The sequence below is a fragment of the Xiphophorus hellerii genome, chromosome 1, assembly GCF_003331165.1.
Source record: "Xiphophorus hellerii strain 12219 chromosome 1, Xiphophorus_hellerii-4.1, whole genome shotgun sequence".
NCBI lineage: Eukaryota > Metazoa > Chordata > Actinopteri > Cyprinodontiformes > Poeciliidae > Xiphophorus > Xiphophorus hellerii.
In genome coordinates this window covers 23,933,293-23,958,377 of record NC_045672.1, presented here as the reverse complement: position 1 = coordinate 23,958,377, position 25,085 = coordinate 23,933,293, and the positions used below count along the sequence as shown (strand labels likewise).

The window sequence follows — 25,085 nt, the reverse complement described above, 5'->3', positions numbered from 1 at the left end:
ATTTCAGCAGGTAACATTCAGCCACTTGGCAAGGAATTCTGTCAACAGAAGGTGAGAAAACTGTCAAGTGAACTGATGACGGAAACCGAAGCTTATGGGTAAGTGTGCTAGATCAACGTGCCAGACAATTTAAAAACATTTGTATCATAACAATTTTAATGAGGAAAATGTAATGAAATGAACCTTACACATGCTAGCTAAATGATACTAAAATCCAGACATAATCTGCAAACAATGATGAGGAAAACCTGCAGTTCAGACCAAAGCTGCTTATATAGCTCTACCAGATTTACATTTACATTTAACCTAGAAGTTGGTCCCTTTCAGGGAATGTCAGGACTGAACTGAACTGTCGTTTATGTACATTTCAATGAAAATAGCACGTCAAAAATGATTTATGCCCTTCTGAAAAAACAGTGAAAAAACAGATTTGTATTACATCAGTCACAATCTTATAATTGCTATTAATTTTTTTGTGCAAATTTCCACATGTATTTTAGCAATATATCTGTGGTAATAAGCTTTTGTGATATTAGGAAATTAGAAAAGAATTCAATGTGATTAATTTATGTATATTGTCTAATAATATATTTTGTTTTGAGGGTGTTAACTTTTGCTTTGTGTGTTTTGTTGTAGTGCCGTTTTGTCTCTGGACACTCTTGTAAATCCAATTTTAACCCACAATGCATCTTTCCTGGTTATACAAATATTAAAATGTTATAAAAAGACAAAATAAACCCGTTAGATAGGCCAAAAGCAATTTCAGTGTGATTATATATGCAACAGTTTGTATAATTCACAAAATCAGCTTTCTGTTTTTGTAATTATCCAACTGTATCATAAATGCATTATAAGGGGGCAATGGTCATATCACAGCAGTAGCATTAAATGCAGAAGTCATTCTAGTGCTAGTCTTTCACCGCATGCAAAGACCTGTGAGTTCTGTATGCACCAAGCAAAGCATGCAAAAGTCAGTGAATTGGTAATTTGAAAAGTTTAATTACTACTAGATCAGAGGAATTGTTATATTGGACACTGAACATTATAAGCTGATAAAAGCTCTTACTACTTTTTATTTCTCGGAGTGTTCTTTCAGCTGTAGAAAAAAATAATTATCTGGAAAATCATGAATCCGTTGATTTACCAAACTTTACAAAGCACAAATCTACTATACATCATCAGGTGTCATGTTTAATAACCACATCTGGTCCATGTGCAAGTGTCAGTGGATGTGCCATGTTTTTTTTTTAAATAAACATCCCTCAGTGAGCATGGTGGTGGTAATCATACAACCAATCTGTCCACAACAGCCTTGGCTGATTGAATATGTCAGAGGGGAAAATCAGAATCAGGGAACAGCTAAAAGTCAGGGTGAGCACAAAAAATGAAGGAAGGATTTTTATTAGTAAACACTTCTCTATTTTTGTCAGAGCCACGTCTAGGGTGGGAATGGAAGGCGGTATTCTCGCCACTTCATCCAAAGCATCTCATTCTGGAGAAGCATGGATAAATGAACCTTATTTGAATATTTATGTGCTGCAAGGCCAAGATAAAGAATAGATGGTCCAGAAAGAATTGAACCTGGCAGACCCATCTGTCTTCTCTTGTTCACTCTTATTGTTGTTGTTGTCTCATTACCACAAATTCCTCTTTTGTCAGCAGAGAAACAAATTACAGGGGACACATGACTGTCGCTTGTCTTGTGCTTTCAGGGAAAGTGGTGTCATCTTCCTGCATTCACTGGCTTTACCATGCTGAGTGGTCTTTTTCAACATCATACACATATTGTCGCCTTCCTAAAACAATGGCCCGAGTCATTTTTTGCCAAAAGTAAATTTGGCAAAAAAAAAAAAAAAAAAAAATCATCACCTCTTTCATTCCAAAAGTTTTTTTAGGTAAAAAAAAACGCAAACACTTTTGGGGAAAATAATGACTTAGGTCATTAATTTAGGAAGGGGGTGATACTTTCCTTTCATGCTCATGTGTGTTGCTCACATACAGTGGAGAAAATAAGTTTTAAGCACATTAACACTTTTCTTGTAAAAAAAAGGTTGTAAAACATTTTCTAACATGGCTGTTGAAGTTAAATTCAGACCATATGTTGGTAACAACTCAGTCTCATCAGTCTACATATATTGAGAAATGGAAAAATATTCCATGAATTAGATGTAATAAATTTGAATAACACGAGTAATAATAAATATTGAAAACATGAGGAAAAGGAGGAGCAAAAATTAATAGAAAGCCGAGAAAACAGTTTAAATCTGTCCAAATTTAGAATGCAATTTTGCTCCTCAATGGTGCCAATTCATATCAGTCAGCTAGTTTAGTCTTCACCATATTGCCCAGGTTACACTCAAAAACTATCTCATCATGCGTAAAAACAAAGAGCCCTCTTACGACTTTAATAAACTTGTATTGTAAAGCGCTTCACAAGATTTCCCACAGAGACTTAAAAAGTCAAAGAGGAATCTTCTATAAGAAAGAAGCCCATGACGTTTGTCATTCACGGTGAAGAAAGAGATTCCCCAATCAATTTTTGTTGATTTCTCCATATGTGTGAACTGCTTTAGGTTGTTACCAACATCTGGTGAGCACATCATGCCAATAACCTCATTAGAAAGATATTAAATGAGAAAGATTTTTGCATGTTCAATATTTATTTTCACTGCTGTATTAGGGAGTGTGATTAGTGGCTTGAGTCATCCAGGGTGCTCCATTTTAGCCAACACTCATTCAACACAGTGTGGCAGCAAGCAAGTGTTTCACAGGTGTTGAACATTTGAAGAAATTAACAGAAGAAAAGTGGTAACAAAATAATAAAAGGGCAAAGTCATTAACTAATCTCATTACCTGGGAGTCTAAAGTCCCTCACAAGGGTCCCCTCCCTCAATACAGTCTGACACATAAGCACAAAGAGCAGTTGTTAGATTCACAGTTCAGATGTGGGGAGTGGGAGTCCTCGCCAGCAAATGGGCTCTATAATTGGATAAGATGGAACAGCTCTGTTCTCAGACACACAAGAAACTAGGCATGCAAGTGTGGGCACAGGCTTGGTCATCCTAAAACACATCACTATGTACAATTCAACTTGTCGAAGCATAAAATCAAAACCCTCAGTCATCAGACCAAATGTGGGTGCGTGACTGGATTTAAGCCTGTCCCCACACCGAGACTGCGTACTCATACATATCATCTTAGTGACTAAAATTATGTTCTCTCACAACGCGTCTTTGTAACTCTGTAAAAAATAAAATACCGTGTGCCAAATCTCACGCTTTCAAATTCTCAAGTAATTTCTGAGCTAGTAAGAGCCCATCTTTTACTGGAAAATTTGCCTGTATTTCAAGCTGATCAAGTAAATAATCAGGAATCATAGGGAGAATATTTTAAGAAAGACCAAAAACAACTAATCCTCAAGTGTTTGTGGAAAGATAAAAAAAGAAAATCTGAAAAGTGTCTTGCATTTATATTCAGCCACTCTAAGTCAATACTTTGTTGAACAACCATTTACTGCAACTACACCTGGGTGTCTTTTATGACATGTCTCTAGCTTTGCATATCTGTTAGACACTTTGCAAAAATAGATCAAGCTGAGTCACACTGGATTAAGAGCATTTAGTAACAGATGTACAGTAGTCTGGCTTGCACTGACCCATTCATTTGCTTTTAAATGCTAACTTTGACTGTGTATTTAATTTTGTCCTGTTAGGGGATGAGCATCAACTCCAGTATCAGGTTTTTTACAGTCTCTAATGGGTTTCCTTCATGACTGGTCTGTATTTATCTCCATCCATTAACTAGCTTCCTTGTCCCTGCTAGAGATAATCCCTACAGTGTTATGCAGCCACTGCCATGTTTTACCATAATAATAGTGTTCATGGGGATGTGCATTGCTAGTTTTTCTTCACACAGTGTTTTGCTTTTGTCTTGCTACTCTTTCATTCAAGACAGGATTAAGTGCATCACTAAAAGTAGTTAAGCCACTTTCTACCTCACAGAACAGAGTGTTTTAATGTGAATAGAATAAGCATATTCCTACAAATTATCTGGTGACAATGAAAGTAGTTAGTTTCCCTGGATTTTACGTAGGGCCACTGGAGTAAGGGGGCTGAAGAAAAATACATACCACACTTTTTAGATTTTTACTTTTAGTATTTATCACTTTACTTCCACTTCAATGTTCTGTACTGTTTTGTAGCTGAAAAATGTGAAAAGGTCCAAGGGGTGTGACTAATTTAACAGCTATAGTTGTGACTGACATGTTTCAGCTTGGATTCAGGTTTTTATACAAAAATTTGCATTTTCCATCTCTTCATTCCAACCATGGAGTGTTCTACAAACCTTGTGTTTCCAGACTTTCACAGAGTTCAGACTTGGCCTCTCCATTTGGCCTCAGGCCTCCTTTGGGGTTGAACTTGTTCGACATGGTGGCTGCAGTGACCACGGCCTTCAGGCTGCGCTTGCGCTTGGGCACATTCTGCTCTGGATGAAAGAGAACCACATAGACCTTTGGCATGTAGAGCATTCCCAGGGAAACCGATGCACTGAGGCTGACAGAGATTGTCAGGGTTGTTGTCTGGATATACATCTGTGTTGTGAAAGTGAAAGAGGAGAAAAAAATTATTAGATGAGAATGCAGTTTGTAGAGGCATATCTATTCACAAAGTTTTGAGAATTATCTGATCTTGCACAGTTGGGACAAATAATACAACAATTTTTATAGTAACCGCTTTCTATTAGTGCAGACACTCCACATCGAGAGTATAAATGATCTGTATGTGCAGTTAAAAGCCAATATTTATGTGGAGTACATAAAGTGTAAGTTGCATTACCTTTTTTCTTCTAGTGATTTTTTAGACAATGTTTTATGACTTTTCTCAAAAGCAGACTTTACATCCAATAAGACAGAAAAACCCAGAATATAATTTGCAAATGGAAATAGGGATAAAGAACTTAAAGATAAAACAAAATAAATAATAGCCATTATTACGCTTGAAGGGAATAAAAGGGGAAGATTTTAAATCTGAGAATATCACCCAAGCTATGAAGTACCAAAACTGAAATATTATGTGCGGGTCTCTCACTGTTTGAGGAACTAGTGCACTACACAAAATAAATGGCATGGTAAGGGATGAAAAGGATGTGAAAATACGAATTAACATCTTAAACAGCAATGAGTTAAAAAGTTGGGCTTCAAGTAGATTTTTCAAACACAAAATGAGCTTGACAATACCACAGAAATGTAGTCACAAAGAGGCTTAAGGACAAGAAAGTAAATATTTTGGAGTGGCTATCACAAAGCTCTGATTTTAATCTGATAGAAAATTAGAGGACAGAACTAATAGATGTGTGGATCATCAAGGCATCCTGCAAGACTGACACTATTACACCAGATCCACGAGGAGGAATGGGCCACCAGTTGAGGAACATTCAGCAACAGTCTTCAGTTTTTCAGGGCAATTTAACCAAATATGGGAAAACATATGTGCACTTCTGAATATAAATAAAGATTTTAAAATGTCTCTATTATAAGTTTGGATTTTTAGCAAATAGCAAATAATTTGATTTCCTATTTGACATAAAACTGTAAAAGTTAATCTAAAAAAAAGTCGCCTGCTGATTTTTGACTCTTGAACAATTATATAATTTCCTCAGAAATATGCTGAGGTGGCTTACAGTTCCCATAGGTAAATCTCCTTAGAAAAATAGGAAGAAATAGTAGTGGTGGTGAAAGATAGACTGAGTTAACTACTACACAATACTGGAAGAAAACCTGATAAATAACCCAAAGCAAATGTTAAATCCGCACACAGAACTCAGAGTCGCTCTACATCCAACATGACTGAACTTGAGCTATTTAGTAGTAGAAACAAATCTAATCTCTAAATGAACAAAACTGGTAGACACCCACATGTAAGTAATGTAAGAAGTGACTCCTCTTACATTACTTCCTCTCTAATGTTAATGAACACAAGGCAATGCATGTACTGTACATGGAAACACAGCTGAGAGACATCTTTTAAAGAAAAAAAGCCAAGGGTTTTGTCTGTCATTATAATTAGAGACATCAGAAACAAATTATTTGACACAGAAATACCTAAGAGGGATTTCAAACCACATGGCAACAGTTAATAATGATCCGTATAGTCAAGTCAAACATATGTTATTCTATATGGACTGGGTTTGACAAGGATGCCTTGACTCAGCAAAGGCTGTCATTAACCACAGTATTTTTATTTAAGTCCAGCTTTAGGATTTGAAATCTAAAGGTCAAACGTGGAACAGAATTTGTGCATGTCTTAATCAGCTGATATGTTTTTCTTTTTATTTCAGTCATTTGCAAAACTTTTCCACAAGATTATGGATTGGATTTTAGCAAGAAATTGGATTTGTCTTTAGTTATAAGTTGATTGCATCATTTAGCTATGAACAATGTTTATTTAATTGTATTGTTTATTTCCATTTTATTACATCATTCTATACTGAACGTCATGGCTGTCTTGATGCTTTGATTGTCAATTGATGTAGCTTAACTTTAGCAACCAAAAATATTGGAATAGCATATTTAATTATATTAAATATGTAAAATCATTCCCATGAAGTGGAAGAGCAAATCTAAATTGTGAGCTAATGTTCTTGAAGAAAATTTGAATCTTGGCTGAAGCCCAGCAAAAATGAAGACCCCAAAGTTCATGTCGTTTTGGAAAAAACCCTTAAGATGACACATGGAGATGGAAGCGATAAATCCGTGTATTCCATCATACTGCAAACAGCACATGAGCATTTTTTGGTGATAAAGGGCAAGTGTTGTAATCTCCCAAGAAGATTACTCTTGCCCCGGGGTGAATTCGGAACAATATTGCCAGCCCTCTGGAGTACAGAGTGAAGTCACTCTCTGAAGGGAGCCAAGACCCTTGTCCACTTTCATAGGACCTACTGACATAAATCTTTCTTCACACCCTCAAATGATGGTCAATCTGCTCCACTGGGACATTGACGGTAAAGAGCTGAGAGCAGAAACCAATATGAAATTTCAGGGCTTCTTTGTGGCATTCCAGGTTTAGAGAGTAGTTCTATTTGCACCAAGAATACCCCATGAGCAAAGCATATTGACAGGAAATAGGATTCAGTGAACCTTGCAAACTCTAAAATTCATAGTATTTGTCATACCTAATGTTTCCTGAAAACAAATATTTTCAGGAAAAAAATATCCAATAAGTTGAATATTTTTGGGAAAAATACATTTTGCTTATTTGGAGGAACAAACAACATATTGCTGGACTAGACCTTATAATGTTGGAAATTTTGTTGAATGCAGTCATTTATTCAAAGCAAATAGCATATTCTCATGATCTGGCCATGCCATAAAACTGGGACTTGCAAGCATTTATACCTATTTGAACTGTTTCCCATTTTGTCTCATTACAACTATAAGCACACAAAGTATTGCATAATTGTGGAAGGAAAATGTGTATGGTTCTAGAATTTTTTATCAAACGAATGCTAAAAGTGGCATGCACTTGTATTCAGCCCTCTCCAGTTAGATTCTGTTATACCACTACCCTTGATGCAAACACCTTATGTATGCTTGGGGGCTGAGAAGCTAAGTTGAAGGAACATTCTTATAATGGACAACCAAGAGAAGAATGAGGAAAATGTGTATTGATTGTAACTTATTCTGGCATCATAACAAAAATATTAAATTACATGTTTTAGTGATGTTGTACAGCTCCAACATAGGATAGCTAAGGATCCCTACAGTGTGGATGACTAAGTGTGGATCACCCTGGATGACTAAGGATAGCTGTTGCTAGCTATCCTTAGGTATGTGTAGTGTAGAACTAAAGTTGTAAATGCACTTAGCACAACACTGAAATATGGTAATGGCAGCAATATGCTGTGTGGATACTTTCATGGTGGGAAGTCAGAAAAACTGTTCAGGGGATAGGATGATACAAGGCAAACCTAGAAGAAAGCCTATGAGAGACTTGAAATAGGGGGTGAGCATTACCTTCTGTCTGTACAACAACACAATATATACAGTACAGCCCAGAGCTGCAGTAGAATAGTCATATTTTAGTAGCCATGTCAAAGCCCAGGCATAAATCCAACAGAGTATCTATGGCAAGACTTCATGTTCACTGACCTACATTAAAAGAGGACCGAGCTTCAGCTATATTGTAAAGAAAAATGGGTTACAAGCTCAGTCTTATATGTGTATGAAAGGTTAAAATCTTTTATCTGTAATTACAAAAAAATGTGGTACCACAAGGCACTGGATACAAGAGGCAGAATATAAAAAAAAATAGAAAACATTGCATCCGGTTTCTTTTGCACTTCACAATTATGCATTATTTTTGTTGATGTATTTTAAAATGTCCGGTTATGGTGTAGCATTACAAAATGTGTAAAAGTTCAAAAGATATGGCAAACTTTTTAAAGGGACTGTTTGTACAATGTGTGATTTCTTTGGTAAATTGCACATATTTAAACAATAGACAATCTAATGGTTTCTATTAGGTTTGTTGCTTTTTACAGCCAATTCTAAAGCTTCTGCTACTACTGCAATTTTACTTCTCTTCTCTGTGCTTTCTAGTGTACATCTGTGTTTCACAACCTCAGAATTAGCACTTGTAAGAGATAATTTATGATTCACTTTTAGCTGACAACAACAATCAACAGCTACAGCAGTTCTGTCCAATTTCACAACATCTACGGCTGTTTGCAAGAATATAAGTTGATTGCTGACTCTGTTTTCCCACTCAGTGAATATTTATGGAAACACAAGTAAAGAAATCATATCCAAGGAAATTCGAGGTGAATGAATCATCCTGACAATCCAGCTCTAAAAGCCTTGTAATCCCCTCAGTGGAGCTCACAGCCTATCAGCTTGTGATAAATGGTGGCGACATTCACAAACACAAGAGGCTGATCTTACACAAAAACATAATTTAAGCAGGCATTTTCATCACAATCTGGTGCAATGGGAACATAAGAGGTGTCCAAATGAATAACTTCCATACAACATGTACAAGCACATTTACTGATTTGTTCTAAATTCAAAAACATGCAATTTTGTACAGACCTAAAAGATAAAACTACTCTATAAATTGTGAAAACTTTGCTATTTATTTGGGTTTTTGTTGAATTTGATTTAGACATTTTACCTTTTCTGTTGACTGTGAAGTTCCAAAAAAGATGGGGATGAAGGCCAGCCAAACAATGCAGGTGGTGTACATGGTGAAGCCAATGGGCTTGGCCTCGTTGAATGTCTCAGGAACTCCTCTCGTTTTGATTGCATAAACTGTGCAGGTGACCATCAGAAGCATGCTATAACCCAGCAGACAGATGAGAGACAGATCTGATATGTCACACTTTAGTACACCTCTGGACATTTCAGGATTGGATGTACGCTGGTCCTCATAGTCGATGATGGCTTGTGAAGGATCGACCCCGAACCAGATGCAAACTCCGAGAAGCTGCACCGATATCAAGCTGAACGTGATGACTAACTGAGAGGCTGGAGAGATGAATCGAGGAGCACTGACAGACATCTTGCCCTGCTCAAAAATCCTGTAGATCCGATTTGTCTTGGTTAGCAGTGCTGCATAGCTTATACTCATGCCCAGCCCAAGAAAAATCCTGCGCAGTGAGCATACAAAGACATCCGGGGTGGAGATCATGAGGAAAGTTGTGGCATAACACAAAAAGATACCCGTCAACAGAACATAACTCAGTTCTCGACCTGATGCCTTCACAATGGGAGTGTCATTGTACCGAACAAACGTAGCAACCACTAGCAAAGTGGCTATGATGCCCAGTACTGCAATCAAAACAGGAATGACTGCCCAAGGAGAGCTCCACTCCAGCTTGACAATGGGAATAGGAACACATCCAGTGTGGTTCTCATTGGGCCGCAAATCAAATCGGCACATCTTGCAGGTGTAAGTGTCTGCCTGATACTGATAACCATCACAACTCTCGCAGTGCCAACAACAGGGAATCCCCTTCACTGTCTTCTTACGCTGCCCAGGACGGCATGGCTGGCTGCAGATGGAGGATGGGACTTCTTGAGTTCCACCTGGCCATTGCATCTCATCAGTCTGAAAAAAGCAAAAACAAAGGAGAAAGGATTTATGGTACAAGAAAGTTACTTTTGATTCAACAACTTATTTGATATAACAAACCACTCCTGCATTTCCCCACCCCTTTCTTTGCCATGTTTTTATATCTCAGTATACTTGTAGGGATATTAATAAATCAGAATAGTATTGAAAATATTTCTTTTACCAACTCAAAAACAGAACTACAGAGATAATTTACAGAAAGTAATTCTATTTCTGTTAATTTTGATGATTATGGCTTAAAGTTATGAAAACTTACAAAAAAGTTTGTTTCTTTAACCATGAAAATATTACATGGGACTGAAACATCTAGTATTAAGTATTGGTGAGAGGAGGCTTAATGCAACCTCAATTCATATTTCAGATTTTTATTTCTAAAGAAAATGTTAGAATCTCACAAACCATTGATGTAGATGCAATTATTATTGCCACAAAATAATGTAAAAGTCAAGAATGTTGTTTACACAATACAGTAAGATACAAAAGAATAGTTCATACATTGAGGTGGAGCTGATCTGTCCAGTGCCCAATGATCTTGTATCCTGTGTTGTTGCTGCTGATCTGGTATTGGTAGATTTCATAGCGACCAGGAGCGTCTCCATTCACATTGAAGACCACAGGGGTGCCAGCAATTCCTAAACAATGAAAGAACGAAGAAAATGTTTTGTTGAAACAAGTGGTGAACTTCAGTGTTGAGCAACATATTTAAAACTTAGAATTTTCTTCTCAAACAGCCTTGAAATAAAAAAAAGTTGCAACAGGACCTCCTAGTGCTTTCAGTATGCTTTTACTGAGGAGAACAAAACAGATGTTGACAGGTATTATATTGTGGTCTTTTGAGAAGAACCAGAGCTTGTCTCTTTAGGTTCCCATGTCGCTTCCCTCTATTCGCTCTGCTTGTTGCCCCATTGCATGTTATTTACAAGGTCCCTACACATTACTAACGAATGACAGTACTGATTTTCATTACTGCTTTGAGAACTCTCTCATGTCTCTGCTTTCGGTTTCTAAAGCAATTGATAATCCCCTCTTGAGCTTCACAACTTGTTATAAAATTGTGTTGTGGGAGAAGGAGGATTCACTGAATTAGAGAAAAGATTCAATCATAAACGCACCATTAATAGCATCTCTAGTCCATTTATTTACCTATTCTTTGCATTTCCGTCAATTCTCTGTTATTAAAACTTATCAAAATACTGAAACAAGTAATAAAGGCTAAAAACATGTCCTCAGTTACCTTGCAGGAAAACACATTTGGTTTCCCAATACTCAGTTTTCTAATGTTGCTTTTTGATGTTCAAAAGCAATACCGAAGAAAACAATATTTACATATGGACCTCTACTAATTTGATGATATTTACACAAAGCTTTATGACATTTTATAAATATTCATGACTGTGATTTGTTTGAAAATAGAGAATTTGAGTACATTGTTCCCTTGTAAAGGCCACAGTACAGCTTTTTGATTGTTGTTTGTAGCTGAGAGTTCAGGTTTGAAACATGCAAGCCAGCCTCTGCAGCCCTTGCATTCACTCTCACCCATCAAAATCCTCTGTTTTTTAATTGCATTAGTGTCATCCTGTTGCAGTCTGGGCATGTCTAAGCCAACAGCAGGAAGTCACTATTACTATGAAGTGTCTTACCAATCTGAGCAATAAAAGGGAATTGATGTTTGTTTCTTTAGACTTGATTGCCTTAATTGATTACTTGCAGCCTCACAGGAAGGCACTGCTGTTTGAACGTTCAACAAGTAAATGTAAACAAATTCTTTGTTTAATAATCAGGTCACAGCTTTGATTTAACAGAAAATCTTGATTAGCTAGACTGTTACCAGCGGAAGTATGTGCAGAACAATATGTAGAGAGGAAAGTCAAAACATATTAATGTTGGGAAATACCCCAGCAGGTGAAAAACAGCACCCTTGGTAAAGATTCCCTAATATGAATATCTGTTATGGAGATGTGGTGACTCCAATATCCCTCTTTTAATTGTGAATTTTAAAGATTAACTTACTTCCTTGTAACCTTTGTGTGGTTGGAAGAAAGACCTGGGTCATTGTCCAGCCCTATATGTTACAGTTCCAGTTGTTTAACATTTTGTATTTGTTTGACTCTAGTGAGTAAGGTTTCATAGGTAGTTATCTTCCTGACTCAATAACTTCAACATACATCAGACATGTGCAAATGCCATGGTCTATTGCCTTTCCCATTTTGAAAAGTGGACAAAATAAATCCCTATGTCAGATCAAATTACAACCTCAGCAAAACTGCTGGATTTCAAGACTTTCTGATAATTGAAAATAGCAGAGGTGCACCATAAAGTCATCTGGTGACCAGAATTCACTATCCAGTCAGAAACTGAAAAAAAAAATATATATATATATATATCTTTTTTCCTTTAAGTGAACCCATCCAAGGCCAGTGTCGCCAACTCAGAAACTTTATTACTAAATCTTTGGCAACTTTTTACATCAAGCAACTTTCTACTTTAACATTGGAAACTTTACTTGCAAGGACCCCACCATAAGGATATGAATTTAAAGATTTAATAAAGGAAGCAATCAAAGCGATGGATGATTAGATGGAGGGAGGAAGGGGTGGAGGAGATGAGTCTTCTGGGAAGATTCCCAAATGGATGCGAAGTTGAAGACTCAGGGAGGGGTTACAGTCTTCAAGAAATAACCTTTCCAGAGCTTGCAGACAGTGACTAAAAAAATAACTAACTAAATAAAAACGAACAAAAAGTCAAGGTAACTCCTAAAGTTGCAGTTGTAAACATATAAATTGTGTTTTTGCTTCGTTGACGTAAAAAATTGTTTTAGTAACAGCATATTCAAAACCCATTGTTGGTATTGCAAAATGCCTCACTTAAAATCTTTGAGTAATCTCTTTCAGCATCTTCCAACATCTTGGATTAAAATCCTTGTGATGCTGTGTAAGACGATCCATCAATAAGTACCATCTTTGTTTGCTGGATATGCAGTCATAGTCCGCAAAGAATCCTACATTCTTGCTTCACGTTCTAGAAGGCTTTAAAAATTTCATGAGGCAGATCATCACTAATGTGAGGCATTGATTTTCTTACCCTATCTGTTGTAAAAACACATTGGTTTTATTGTTGTCGTCCAGTCTTCCAGTGACCATGCCATCACAAAATTGGTCATTCAAAAAGATATAAACCTTAAAATATATGACACATGTCTACCACACAATGTTATAGATTGAAGCCCTACACCTGCTTTGAGAGTTGACTTGTCTGGTTGAAAACATGATTAAGACTTCAGGATGAATTCAACAATGATTTTATTTTGCACAGACAGAACTGACCTACTTCCATACTAATAAACACACTCTGGAGCCATTAAACAAGGTATATACACTTAACAACATTCCTTTTTCAGTGCTTTAAACTTTCCTGTCAATTTCCATTTGGTTTCAAAACGTATAAAGCAAACATACTTGTCAGCTAAACTTTTGTATTCTATTCCTAACAATAAAGGTTACATTAATATAAGAAACATCCATATAAGCTAAAATTATTTCATTTTTTAGACCTATTCTTACCTTACTTCTCTGATCCAACTTTGTAAAACAAAGCACCTCAAAAGCACCAGGTGAGATGCTAAGGGTACAAGTTTTAGATTGAGCTTTGGGATATTGCACATTATCCTGATGGAAATAGCAATCAGAAGATGGGTACACATAAAGGTTGTCATAAAGAGAATGACATGGTCAGCATTTTTTTTCTCAATTGATCCTAAGGGGTGCAAAATGTCCTAAGAAAATCTTCTGTATATCATTAAATCACTAGCTGCCTAAACTAAAAGTCAGGATGGATCCATTTTTTTTTTATTCTGCTTACACTAAATTGTGTCCCTATCATCTGACGGTGACACCTAAAATTAAGACTTATCATAGAAGGCAACTATTTTTCAACTGTTGTCCAATTTTAAAGAGTCTCTGCATATTGTAGTCTCAACTTCCTGTTCTTTCCAATAGGAAAGGCACCCGCTTTAGCCTTCTCTTCTCAAAGTCCATTTTCTTCAAAGGTTCTTGTCTTATGCAAACATAGATGATGATCTGCATAACTTGGTTTTACCTACTCTTGCTTGTTACAGAATCTTAAACCACTCTGCACAGTCTAGTCTGCTCTATGACATAAACAAGAATTTTATTTATTTTTCTCCCCTCCAGGGGGTAATTTGTGGGCTCTAGTGTCCCTTATATGAAAGTAGACTGACAGGAAAGGGGGAAGGAGAGGAGGGGAAGACATGCAGCAAATATCGCCGGGTCCAGGAATCGAACCCGCGACGGCCTCGTCGAGGACTCAAGGCCTCCAAACGTGGGTCGCGCTATCCCCTACGCCACCACACCACGCCCATAAACAAGAAATTTTAATCCATACAACTGCCATGCACTGCATATGTTTTCTGTCTCTTTAATTCAGACATAATTGTCTCTGAGCATTTCAGTTGCTGTATTTTCTGAAGTACTCAAACCAGCTCATCAGGATGTTTGGCAACACCAATATAGCCTTTAAAAGGATGGAAATGCAATTTATTTTGTATTCTGATGCTCATTTGGAACTTTGCATGCCTTAGTTGCACAGTATTCAGCCAATTTGCTGCTTTAGCAGACAAAATAATCTACCAGATCTTGTTCCCAGTAAATGACAGCAGTTTGGTAAATATTTTGTTAGGTCAAACAAAGAAGTTGAGAAAAATGCTAGACTGGAAACTTATTTTTCTTTCATAAGTATAATTGAAAATCCAGTTTGAGAATAGCTGCACCATTTGATTAACTGCATGAACAATCAACAATCTGGCTGTTGGACAGCCAGTTGGATGTCTCTCTTATCAAACTCTATTGTCAGCTGTCTTGCTTATTGAACAGATTGCTGGTCCAATTTCCTACACGACTGCTGTGTGTAACTGCAATGAGCTGCTGTGGCTGAAGAAATGCTACCATGTAGAGCTAGATCAGATGATATTGTTTAAATATCTAATTTTTTTGTATGCAAAGTAGAATTTTGTTATGAAGCCAAAAACAGCATGTCTTCAAAAGAAGCAAGGCTTGCTTTCTCAAAATTATATTTGGACTGTATAATGCAAAACATAATTTTTTTAGCTTACCAAAGACTGTGGAATTTGTTTCTTACCAGGTGGCAGACAATGATTCTTGAAACTAAAGTGGACTAGAATTATTTTACCAGACCCAGTATCTGTACATTTCCAATATAATTTCCAGTATTTTTATCATGTACTTAGATCATGTACTGTATCTCTACCCTTCATCCAGAGGTCCCTCTCTGTAATGTTTATAGAGATGAATGTGCCCATCACTATGTAATCATTAGTGACTGTGGAGTAAATTTAAAGAATTGCCAAAGCATCTGTTTTGCCTTCTGCTTGATCACATGACCCTTTGCTCAAGTGACATGCAATTAGCTCAACACGTGACAGCAGACACTAACACAGATGTAAACATTACCATGTTTTGCATATGACCTGTTGCTAATCTTGCAGTGCTAATTTTGTTGAATCAAGTGCCAATCTTTAAATATCATCTTTTGGTCTCTTTTGCTGAATATTAATCCATGGAGCTAAGAGAATGACTCTGGGCACATTCACAAAAGCATCTTTTTATCTTGGAAAACAACACATATTTTGGGCTTCTCATTTTTGGAAATGATGGAGGATGGCTTGTTGTCACGGCAAAGCTGTATGGCCAACTGCTTATGGGGTTTCCCAGCTGCTTGAATGAGAAAGGACAGAATATGATGTGCATGAAAACTAGGCGGCAGAGCTGTTACACCCTTGATCTCTTCCAGTAATATTCTCCCCATGGATAATAGGATGGGCTATTTGCAAGTAAGAATCATCGACCAGAAAAAGACTGCAATGTCTTTGTTCTTGAATCGAGCTAAATGCAACACCAATCTGCCAGTTAACATTCTTCCACTCATAAAGTTATGGGTCTACTCCAAAATATGCTGATGCCATTGATAATGTCTACTTTAAAGCCCAGTGCATTAATGAAACTAGATGAGACTAGCACCACTTATTTCTTAGTACAATTGTTTGTAATTACCAAGACTGAATACAGACAGGTTGACAAAAATTACTGTAGATCACATTGAAATTTCCCTACAGCTTTTGTGTCAAAATACTGTATGTAGCAGGTGTCGTACCGTACAAAAAGGTAGTTCGTTTTATTGCATATTTTGATATGCATGAAACCTCAAGTTCTTTGTCATTTGTAGCATTCGGCTCCAGCCGTAATAGATGAAAAGCTGTCAGTTAAGTGTCTTCCCATTCTCATTTCTGTACAATTTGAACTCAGCTGCCAGCGCCCTTGAAGTCAGAAATCACTTGCATGGGCAATTCCACGGTGACAAGATAAGGCAGGAAAATCTCACAAAGCAAAGTTTCTGCTTATCATCAGCTATGATAAAACATGCTCTTCTTCTGGTGATTGTTAAGATTCTTACAGATCTTTGCCTTTATGCTTGTTGGGAATAATTTACAGTCAGTGAAGACCAGTGGATCCTTATAAAACCTCTGAGTATTCATCTTGTGTGCACAGAAAAGTAAAAAAATGGGACACGTGGGATGCCTCAGATACCAACAAACAAAAAAACTCAGTGGGCTTTGTTAAACAAACCTTATATATTATAGTTCTTATAATATTTTGGTCTAGCTTACACATACAGCACAACAGAAGAGCTTTTAGTACACACTATGCATGCAGTTTTAAATTCAACCTGTTAGAGGTAGCAGACAAACATACCTGTAAAGTTAACATTGCGAATATACTTGAGAAGTAGCGTGCCATTGATGGTGTCCATTTTGGGACAGAGGCCAACTTTTCCAGGACAGAGGTCTTTGTGCATATTATGGAGAGCATGAGCCATGGCATATACAGCATCTATAACGAATTGGACCTTCCCCTCCTGTTCGTAGGATGAATCTTTTCCAATCCGCTCGTGATCTTAAGAGAAAAACATCAACATAAAAAAACATTACAATTAAATGATGACTTTCATGCTGTTTTCTTTGCTAAGCCAAGAAAAAAAAAGCCGGACTCTTTTTTTTTAATAAAAGGAAAACAACATTTACATCAAAATTGGACCTGAATATCAATGGATGTTCTGTGAACTAAACAATAGTTACTAGATGTGTAAAAATCAAGCAAATTATAACCCTTCAAGAAGTCTGATTACTCAATTGTTAAACCATTTTCCCTGCTATTTTAATTTATGTTGAGACTGACATTGAATTGCATGTTAAAATAATTGTATGCTATTTTTGCAAGACATCTATCAGGAATACCACTGTACAAATTCAAAGTGATCTTCTGTTAGAGCCTTTCTCGGTGTGGGCTGTCAGTCACTTGGACCCACACACTTTTATGCAGAAACACTTTATGTCTCTTAATATTTTTGTGCTGTCCAGTTAAAGCCCATGGCCATGTTTTATGATACCATTTAAGCAAGCTTGTAAAAGACTGATTTATGGTTTAAATGAAGTCATAAACTCTAGCTACAAATACTGTGAGTGAGACGACAGAGGTGTTCCTATGTTGTTTATATGATCTCTCTTTGTTTATCTCCATCAAGCCATGTGCCACCTTGAATCTATTAATCATCAGTGCAGAGCTTGACAGAGTGGCATGAGTGGAGAGGAAGACATAGTCAGACTGGCCTAATCATTCTTCACTATTAATGTAATTAGTTATGACAGGTGTATATTAATCATGGTTTGAGTTGTTTTAACGCTTTGGAAATGCATTACTCGCCAAGCAAGTTTTCAATTATCGTCTTAATTCTCCTATTAACCACAGCCCTACCACATGGGTTTATTCAGTAGGTTTATTTAAACACTATTCCTTCCCTTCCTTAATCAAGTAAATGTGAAAAAGAAAAATGTTTTTGGTTATGTATAATTTTTCTGTTTCTTGGTCTGGTAATGGTTTATATTTAACAACATCATTGCTTTTAGTATTTAATTCATTCTAATATCTTATTTTCATTCATTGTTGAACTTTTGATAATGCAATATCAGCTAACTGTGGAAGCTTAAAGCAGTTTTGAGAAAATCTGTCTCTTTGAAGAACAGCAACAGTGTTATTCTGATCAGAACTAATTCCAAGTAGAAGCTCTCTATTTCCCAAGAAATGTGATTTATGCTGCAAAGACAAATCTTTGATTTATGCACAAACTTGTAAACAATTCAAGGTTTATGACAGAAGATGTACTGTATGTCCCTTAAGTGTGTTATGTATGCAAGTCTGTGCTTTAAAGTTTGATCAAGTTTTTGAAGATTTTAAATCTTGCAAGAAAGAAAAGGCAAAAACCTTTCCACACTTATTGAAAATGATTAAATTGAAGATGTTAAATTTCATTTCATACTAATAAAGTTTCATTTCAAACAGTAGTTCTTATTAACATATTGCAAAATAGTCTAGGGGCTAATAATACGTACATTATACAGATTATACTGCAGTAAGAAATTCATCACATATATTTTTTTCTGTTAGACCAGGACACCTTGTACAGGAAAATGTTCAGTCTGCATTAATCCCTGACAGTGAGATAAAAAAAGGTTATGTATTTTTATGACAGGTATGTAAATATCTAGTTCCAGCTTCATATTAGACATTGAAGTTGAATGATATTTTGTGTTGAATTATAAATAAATAAAGTATTACTTTCAAAATATTATAGATAAGGTCAGTGCTTCAAGAGTAAAAAGGGAAAAACATGACATATCGCTTATGTGGCTCATTTTTTACATATGTGACTTTTCTGCCTACTGTTACTTTCTTAATCTAATATCCTGAAATGCACTGCAATATTCCTCCAAAATCCACAGCAAAAGTTTTATATGCTCAAAATGGTCAAGGAACATTTAATAGAGGAAGAAAGTCCATCCATCCACCGTCTAACCCAACTTTTCTTAACTGGTGGCCATCTCCAGAGGTCATTGAGCAAGAGGGGAGGAAAATAAAAAGTGAAATGCTCCACAAGCGTTAAAGATTTATGTACAATAACATAAAAATAACTATATAAATGTAAGAAATCATCCGGATAATAAATTTGTATTCAAAAAAACAGGGCTTTCTCTAAAGATGAACATTTGCAGCATTACATAATTTATCACGGGAGGTGAAAGTACAGTAGGGCATCGTAAAATATGTATCGGTTAATACAAGTGACAATGTAAATTAGAAACAATGGTACATTTCTTGAACAGGCCAAAACCCCCAGCAGCTTGAGTAAATTAAAATTCTTGGCCAGTGAGAAAATGCTGCAAGCATATTTCACTGAAGCATGACTAAGTGTAGTACTCAGGCCACTAGATCAGTTGGTCATTTGCAGGCTAAAGAGTTCCAAGGATCAGGTTTGCCAAATATGTGTGGTCAAAGAGTTCAGAGTACCTTATCTACATGAAAACCTGTAATTTATTTTTTCCCCTATATAATGTTTTCTAGGCATAAAAAAGCATGATATTATTTTTAGGAGTAACGGCACAGTTACTAATTATAGTTTACTCTTAAGCAAAAGTCCTCTTCTGTTTACATTATTATAATATAAAATATTTTGCAAGACATTGCAAAAAAGCAACTACAAGAGAGTACATCAAGTTTTTATATTAATTAAGCTAACCCTTGTTTCTACCTAGAATGCATTCAAAGAGCAGCAGAAGCAGCAACTTCTGTCTTGTATGTATGTCTCCAGAGTAATGCGCTCATGCGTATAATTGAACTGTTGGGTATCCGTGTTTTGCCTGAACATAATGCACAGGTCTTGTTGCTATCTGCATAAAACAGAGGATCAGGAGTTTACTGAATTGGCATTTACAAGCATACAAATTCAAATAACATGTAAGCTAAGACTAAAATTAAAAAGAAATTGCTTGAAATAGCAATATGACATGGTTGTAGTATATTGATTTTCCCCATGCTAATATTTCTTTTACTGTAGAATCAAATATGTATTTTTAGTAGTCCTGGACTAAAATAATATGATCTTAATCTAGTTTTAGGGCTTGAATTTCAGTCATATAATTTGACTTTAACATCTGACAGAAGATTTTATCTTCTTCAAACTATAGTGCACTGTAGTATGGTTTTCAATTCCCTGTTTAACATAAAGTTATCATAGTGGCTGTATTGTTGGAAGGTCAAATATTCATCCTTTTAACTAATAAATAAACATTGATGTTATTTGAAGTAACTTACAAAATTTTAAAAATATATATATGTTGTAGATTTATACACCATATATTAAAATGGTTTCAAAATCAGCCTGAGGAAAGCAGTGGTTCTTCAGTAATGTCCCTCATGAATGCTGCACTGTAAATGCTTGCTGCTGAGACCTTTCTGTATAAATCTATATACCTGACTTGAGTGAGGTGATGATACAAGGTTTTCTACAGACTGGCTGCCATCCACACTTCCTATTCATATAAATCCACAGCATGTACACTGCAGAATATTGAAAAGATCACCTGGGAGCTTGGGCAGTTGTCAAGAACAGTATGTTTATGCACTGGGGTCAGACAAGCAAAGTCGGTACATATTTCTTTGGTATGCTGAGCACCTTACCGAGTCCTGCTGCGGCCTCCAGATCTTATGGAAATGTACATTTGCAGTTCGGAAAATTTTGGAAGCAGAATCTGTGATAATAGCTGGCAGGAATGTTTAACATTTTTGACTGAATTACTTTAGGTGAAATGGGTGCCTTATTTTTGTCTCGAATGCCATAAAGCAAATTTATTTGTGAAAATTCAAGCCAATTTTCCAAGTAATTTGACAGGCAGCTTTTTAACTTATGGAAGCTGGTACAGGGACATCATCTCACATTAACATAGTGTTGTTATATTTTCAGGAAGGAACATTTTAAGGATCAAATCACTTGCAAAATTGTGAAGAGGCAAGCTGAAACCACTTATTTAAAGACATCTGATGTGTCACAGTGTTATGGTTTGGTGTTGCCTCAAATGCAAAGATAAGGGCAGACAGAGTATAGTGGAAAAATGTATTTAATGATGAAACTGTCAACTTACTGATCACGAATGCCAATGCCAAAAATGCATAGCAGCGACAGAATATTGAAAGAATTCAGCAGTGAGTCAATAAAATCAAAAAGCTAAAATACTGTGGAGAAGTGATTGTTGCATAGAAACCAGGTGAGTACAATAAACAGAATGCAGAACAGCTGGGGAGAACCTAAGCAGGGAACTGGGGGAAGGCAGGATAATTAACAAAGGAGCAGAGCTGTATCTGAACCAATACATAAATGAACAACGGGGAAAAAAATCTAACAAAAACGAGCTTTAAGGGATAGACTGAATAAGACAATAGGATTGCAGAGAAACTAATTAACACAAAGGGAGGTAAACTACAAAAACTCTATCCAAATGAGCCAATATGGAGCCCAAAATGCGACCCAAATCTGCCATTTTCATGGGAGTCTGAACTAAACTAGCCAATTCTGATCTTTTCAACCATGAAAAAAATCTAATTTGTGCCACTTTGTTGTGTGATATAAAACTGCATACGTATCCAATATTGAAAGCATCTGCAGTCTGAACAGTCATGCCGCATTTTATCCGACTTTTACATCACTGACATGAAACATTCATCGTCTGTCATTTATACATAAGTCTGATGGCTGTTGAATCATTCAAAATGAATGACAACGCAAAACAATCAGAATTCAGCAACAAATTAGATTTAAGCATTGAGACCTGCTGTGTGAACTTAGCCAATGTGTATATTACAGCAATTTTCGACTCTGAATGACATCTTTCAGGCCCTGTTTACATGACAATGATCCAACGAAAATTGACTTTTTGTTTAGTTTCTGTTAACACGTTTAGATAAAGACATTCTAATTACAATTTTCGTTTACACAGTAACGGTACGCATCGAAAAGGTGTTATGCACTCGCCACGCCACTAGTCGGTGCTAGATTCTTTTAAACTAAATGCGCATGTGTTTTAAAAAAAAGTTCTACTTCTTTAGAGCGCTTAACAAGCGAGTGCTTGTTACGAGCGCTGAACAAACACAGGTGTATTTTGCCAACTGGGCGTTGCGTAACGGCGAAGAGTCGCTAGGGGAACCGAATCTGATGGGGAAACACAAATTGTGGTAACACCAGCATCGTCAGTAGTTTCTTCTTCTGTGGATTGTAGGAAGCAGCTATGTTTTGAGACATACTAAGCATGAGCTAGAGATTCCCTGACAGAAAATATCTATTTATTTTGTTTACAAGACAACGGACAAGAATGCGGAAATGGATGCGGATAATTTTGGACCCATTTATGGAAGAATAGGGTAGTAATATAAAACATGCTATTTCTTAAAATGTGTAAAAGGTAAATAAAAAAATTTAATTGCATGATATCAATAACATGTTTGTTGAGGAATACCTGGAATATGAAGTGATGTTGCAAAAAGATGACCTAACCGGGTCCAAAAGGACCCACTTATGCATCAGAGGGTTAAAAACGTCAAAAAACTGCATCTCAAGAGAAACTACCATTGCTCAGATAAAGTGTTTAATTTTTTCACAGTGGAATTAAGAGCACCGTGCAGGCAGGCATTTGTCTGCTTCTGTTAGCCTTGATGACTCATGTGAGCAGGGATTCAAATCAGCAGTGACTCAAGGTTTGTTTCACTCAAACTGTGTCTGTCAACAAAAGCTGGTGGACCTTCGCAAGACTGTCATTTTTACCACAGCCTGGTGCAAATTAAAAATGAAAATACTGGTATCCTCAGCGCTGTGCTCATTCTTTTATATATATATATATATATATATATATATATATATATATATATATATATATATATATATATATATATATATATATATTGTATTTAGGATGTAAAAAGTTATTTTTACAAGAAACTATTTCATATGAGATTTTTCCATAATATTATTTTGAAGAAATGTACTTTCTTTAAAAGTTTAAAGGAACATGTTGTTTGTATCAGTTCTGATCATTTCTGATAAAAACTCCTTTGTAGTGCATTTGTGTCACTGTTTTTTTCAAACAATCTGTATATTCCGCATGATAATGTCCTATGACATTTTTAGAATAAAGGCATCAAGCAGTTGACTGTTACGATATTGGTCAAAGCTGTCATTTAGTCTGAAGTCTATGATTTATGTTTGTTTTTATAATAAACAGTCATTTAATAATGTGAAATTGGAAGTTCGCATCATAATTTGACCTAGTGGGGGCAAGCAGTGATTAGCAATAAAATCTTGATGTGTATAGGAGAACATTGTCAAACATCTCCAAACAAAAGGAACACCAGGGAAAATTTTACAAGGACATACAAATGAGAAACTAAATTAAATGTGATACAATAAAGGAAAGAACAAACAAAGGAAGACATGTTTCAATACTTCTAGCTTATAAAACTTTGCCAGGTTGTGCTGGAGGCTTCTTCCTGTTAAAGTATAAAAAAAGACTGAATGAAATTAACTGTTCACTGCTGCATGTTTGGTCAACTACTCATCAAATTCCAGGTAAGTCATTAAACTTAACCTAAAAATTACATGGAACTCATGTGAAAAAACTTCTAACTCCCAAAATTGCTTAGTAAGTATTAAGATCATACATGTGATGTCCAAGTGGGATTCAGGAAACTGCTCTGCAATTAACACATTAAAATCCATCAAGTTCTTGGTAAGTATCAATCAATCAATCAAATTTTGTTTGGATAGCACATTTCAGCAGCAAGGTATTTCAAAATGCTTTACACTTTGAGAAAGCAAAGTGTAAAGCAAAATCAACAATCAAAACATTACATTAAGTCAAGTGCCATCATTAAATTCGTAACTGATTAAGTTTTGAATACAATTCTAAATTGCACAAGTCTTGTTCTTGCATAGATAAAAGAAACGCTGGGAGATACATTAAGATGTGAATTATATATCTTCACTGCTTTTTCTTCACACAATGATGCACTTTATTCCTTGGCTTAGAAGATGTAACAACCTATATGATATAAATGTTACCTGTAAAGTGAATCCAAACTATAAAGCGCCAATATAAAAATGAAAAAGCAATAATATTTGTTCACTCATTTCACTTTGCTGTTAATATATTCATATAAACCTTGACAACTTGTACTTTAGGATTTCAGAAATTTGCTCAGTAAACACCAAGAGTTCAAAACACAAGAATGCTGAATGGTGAATTTTAGGAATTGAGGTACATGCTGTCCTCTCTTGCATTGTTTTGAATCATATACCAACCAGAATTTATGTGCCTTGACAGAGGGGAAGAAGAAATTACTGTGCTTTCAAATAGAACAAAGCAGAGTAGAGGAAGAGAACGTGCAAAGAGCTCTGAGAAGAATCATTGTAGCCTTTGCTCTTAAAATTTTATTATGCCCAGGAGACTTCTCAGAGGATGAAAAGGGCAGCAGCAATTTAGCTCAAGAGCAGCCACCATGACTACTGATAAATACAAAAATCATTCACAAATTAAGTGTTCTCCTGATAGTAAGGGTTGCTGAAGGTATTACTTTGTGTTGGTCATTGGACACAATGTTGTGAAGCAAGTTGACAAATATTTAATGGTTAACCTTTTGTTCACTTGCTACTAATTAGTGGAAATAATGATTGGTTAATCCTTAAAAATATGGAGAAAGCTACTCTGACACGCATAAAATTGTTTGTTATTATTGACTAAAAGGCTTCATTAGCAGTGAAGGTGAAGTCTCTTGCAGGGCAACTTTTTTGCAGGTCATATTTTCATTCTAGACTGAGCATCCCAAACCTTTGTGCAAGAAAGCCATAGGCAATCTTTTTTATTCTGTCTTTGTTGAAAGTTCTGGTTCCTTTGGAGACAATACAAGAATGCATTATTTGTTTCCACACAGTTTACTCGGACAAAATGATTGTAGTTAATATTTTCTGCACGCAGTAAAATCTATT

General features: G+C 36.0%; 1 protein-coding gene across 2 annotated transcripts in view; it reads right to left on the bottom strand.

The window, feature by feature from the left end:
- The window catches only part of LOC116729561 (metabotropic glutamate receptor 4-like), a 189,970-nt gene that overhangs the window by 5,608 nt on the left and 159,277 nt on the right, over window positions 1–25,085 (bottom strand). Inside the window, exons 7-11 of one of the 2 annotated variants that reach the window (XM_032578302.1) lie at window positions 16,916–17,116; window positions 10,626–10,762; window positions 9,171–10,106; window positions 4,345–4,591; window positions 2,854–2,899 (exon numbers count right to left, since the gene is read on the bottom strand). In XM_032578302.1, the coding sequence (XP_032434193.1) occupies window positions 2,862–2,899; window positions 4,345–4,591; window positions 9,171–10,106; window positions 10,626–10,762; window positions 16,916–17,116 (1,559 nt within the window). In that variant the 3' untranslated portion in view covers window positions 2,854–2,861. The remainder of the gene's footprint in view (window positions 1–2,853; window positions 2,900–4,344; window positions 4,592–9,170; window positions 10,107–10,625; window positions 10,763–16,915; window positions 17,117–25,085) is intronic. The other variant, XM_032578229.1, reaches the window with a different exon arrangement.